Here is a 2,327-nt window from a genome sequence, read left to right as displayed (position 1 = left end):
CCACCACTCACACTTGTTCTAGGAGCTGGAAGGGTAGGCCTTCTGGCATCTGCTGCAGTCCCCAAGGATGCCGTCCTGCCCCATGTCTGAGTGCAGAGGACATGTGGGGAAGTTCCTGAGGATGCTGTTTGTGGAATGGTGGGTGGAGGGGAGAGGCTGACAGCACTTTAGACATCTGCCCTGCAGAGCGGGTTGCAGGGAAGGAAGGAGATGCTCCTTGCAATGCCCCTGCACCCTGCCTCTCAATATAGTTGCTAATGAGCAGTTTTACACAACAGATGGGGATGACATCATTGGCCCCACAGAGCCAGATATCCTGCTGGCTGGGGGACCGCACCACTCAGGCCATCCTGCAAGTTGGGCAACGCCCAGTGATGAGCTGGGGAATATGTTACACCATTAGCAGCTGCCTCCTGCTTGCTATAGGCCGCCCAGCTGGGCCTCGGGACCATCCTTGTTAGGTTTAACTGAGCCAGGTCCTCCCTTTTACTTTGATAACAGGACCCAGATCTCTGCTGAACTACTCAAAGGCTCTCATTTGGGAATCTGGAATGGAGATTCCATTTCTAGTGTGCAGAAATTCTCTGCCAAATGTTCAACTGAGGCCAGGGAACCCTGGGCCTGTGAGGCTGAGGTGGCCTCTCATATCAGAATGGTGACAACTGATCTACCAGAGAAAAATTAGAGAACTGTGCAGGCATAGTGGGGAGAGGTGGGGGCAGAGAGTCAGGCAACTCTGGACAGTATGGAGCAGTCTGGGGAGCCAGGAGCATCAATTTCCAGTGGAACTCTACTTAGTAATTTTATGGTAAATTTACAGTTGGAAAATACTTAAAAAATAAATAAATATTCAAAATTTCAGCTTCACCTCCGGGTCCTAACAACATCACATATTAAAATGTGTGGTCTGAAAGGTTCTCAGCTACCCCTGCCAGGCCAGCTCAGCTCCCAGCCACTCAGCAAGCATTTGTCTTCTGAAACAGAGGACAGTGAGCTTCTGTACAGGGGTTCTCGGAAATCACTCTATGGGATACCTCGCTTTACCCAGACGTTGCTACAATGCAAAGATACTCATTCCCTTTGTCACTATGTACTCAGGCCAGGTCAACTGACCCCATCTAAAGGAGAAGCACTTGGGCTTCATGGACAGCAAGCCTGAGATTTTACAGAGACCTAGGAGGAGAGGTCAGCTGATCAGGCTTTAAAAACAATCACCAGCAATTGCAAAGCCAGGCTCCCACAAGTGTCCACCTACCCACGGTCCCTGCTTTTATGAACAAGGCCACTGGTTTGACCTTAAGTCTAATACTTAAATAAAACACACCACCATTTTAGGTGATAAAACACACTTCCCAACCACAGCTCAACAAAAGCTTACTGTGTTTGTTTTTCTTCTCTGGTAGAGGAGGTGGTTTTTCTGGGTCACTTGTTGATTCAGGAGCAGTGAAATCGCCCACAAATTCAACAGGAGCTGAGGAACCTCCTTGCTGAAAAGGGAGAATAGCAGCAAAGGGTGTGTAGGGGATGGGCTGGAGTGGGGCTGGGTTCTGCAGGTCATCCTCGGAGATGTTGTCGTACTGTGAGGGGTGCCGCTCGTAGGATATCCTGCAGCCAGAGCTGTCCATGGACTGGGAGGCTGCGCTTCTGCGCTTCTTCTCCGGGAGAGCAGGTGGCACGTCTGTCTGCTGTCCTGGGGCCAAGGGCCCCTCCGGTTGGGGACAGCTGTCAAGAGGCAGCTGGAAAGGATGGCTAAGAAAGGGAGACCCAGACTCCCCCAAGGATTCTGGCAATGGGCTAAGGTTACAGGCCACTTGCTGAGGTATCTGGTCTACGTTTGAGAGGTCTTGCTGCAGGAATTCATAGTCAGGATCGTAGTGATCTGCATTTGCAACAGGGAAGAAATACCTGTCAGCTGCAAGGCCCCAGAGACATTCGGTCCCACCCTTCTTGCTTTATCCAATCTCACTCATAAGAACATGACAAATACCTGTCTCCACATTTTATTTTATATATCTTTCATTCCTTTCCCTGATTATAAAAGTAAAACAGATGGAAATATGGCTGTTTGCTATACCATTCTTTATACTTGCCTATATATTTAAAATTTCTTCCTCAAAAACAAACTACATAGCTGAGTGCAGTGGCTCAGACCTGTAATCCTAGCACTCTGAGAGGCTGAAGTGCATGGATCCCTTGAGCTCAGGAGTTTGTGACCAGCCTCAGCAACAGCAAGACCCCATCTCTATTAAAACTAGAAGAACTGGGTGGTGCCTGTGGCTCAGTAGGTAGGGCGCCAGCCCCATATACCGAGGGTGGCAGGTTTGAAC

General features: G+C 49.5%; 1 protein-coding gene across 1 annotated transcript in view; it reads right to left on the bottom strand.

Moving 5' to 3' along the window:
- The window catches only part of RAPGEF1 (Rap guanine nucleotide exchange factor 1), a 39,679-nt gene extending 37,798 nt beyond the window's left edge, over positions 1-1,881 (bottom strand). Inside the window, exon 1 of the mRNA XM_023516137.1 lies at positions 1,379-1,881. Coding sequence (XP_023371905.1) covers positions 1,379-1,625 — 247 coding nt within the window. The 5' untranslated portion in view covers positions 1,626-1,881. The remainder of the gene's footprint in view (positions 1-1,378) is intronic.
- Between the last annotated feature and the right edge of the window lie 446 nt (positions 1,882-2,327).

This window comes from Otolemur garnettii, unplaced genomic scaffold (assembly GCF_000181295.1).
Source record: "Otolemur garnettii isolate 467f Iridium unplaced genomic scaffold, OtoGar3 scaffold00087, whole genome shotgun sequence".
Classification (NCBI taxonomy): domain Eukaryota; kingdom Metazoa; phylum Chordata; class Mammalia; order Primates; family Galagidae; genus Otolemur; species Otolemur garnettii.
The sequence above is the reverse complement of the archived record's forward strand: the minus strand, read 5'-3'. Positions and strand labels throughout refer to the sequence as shown.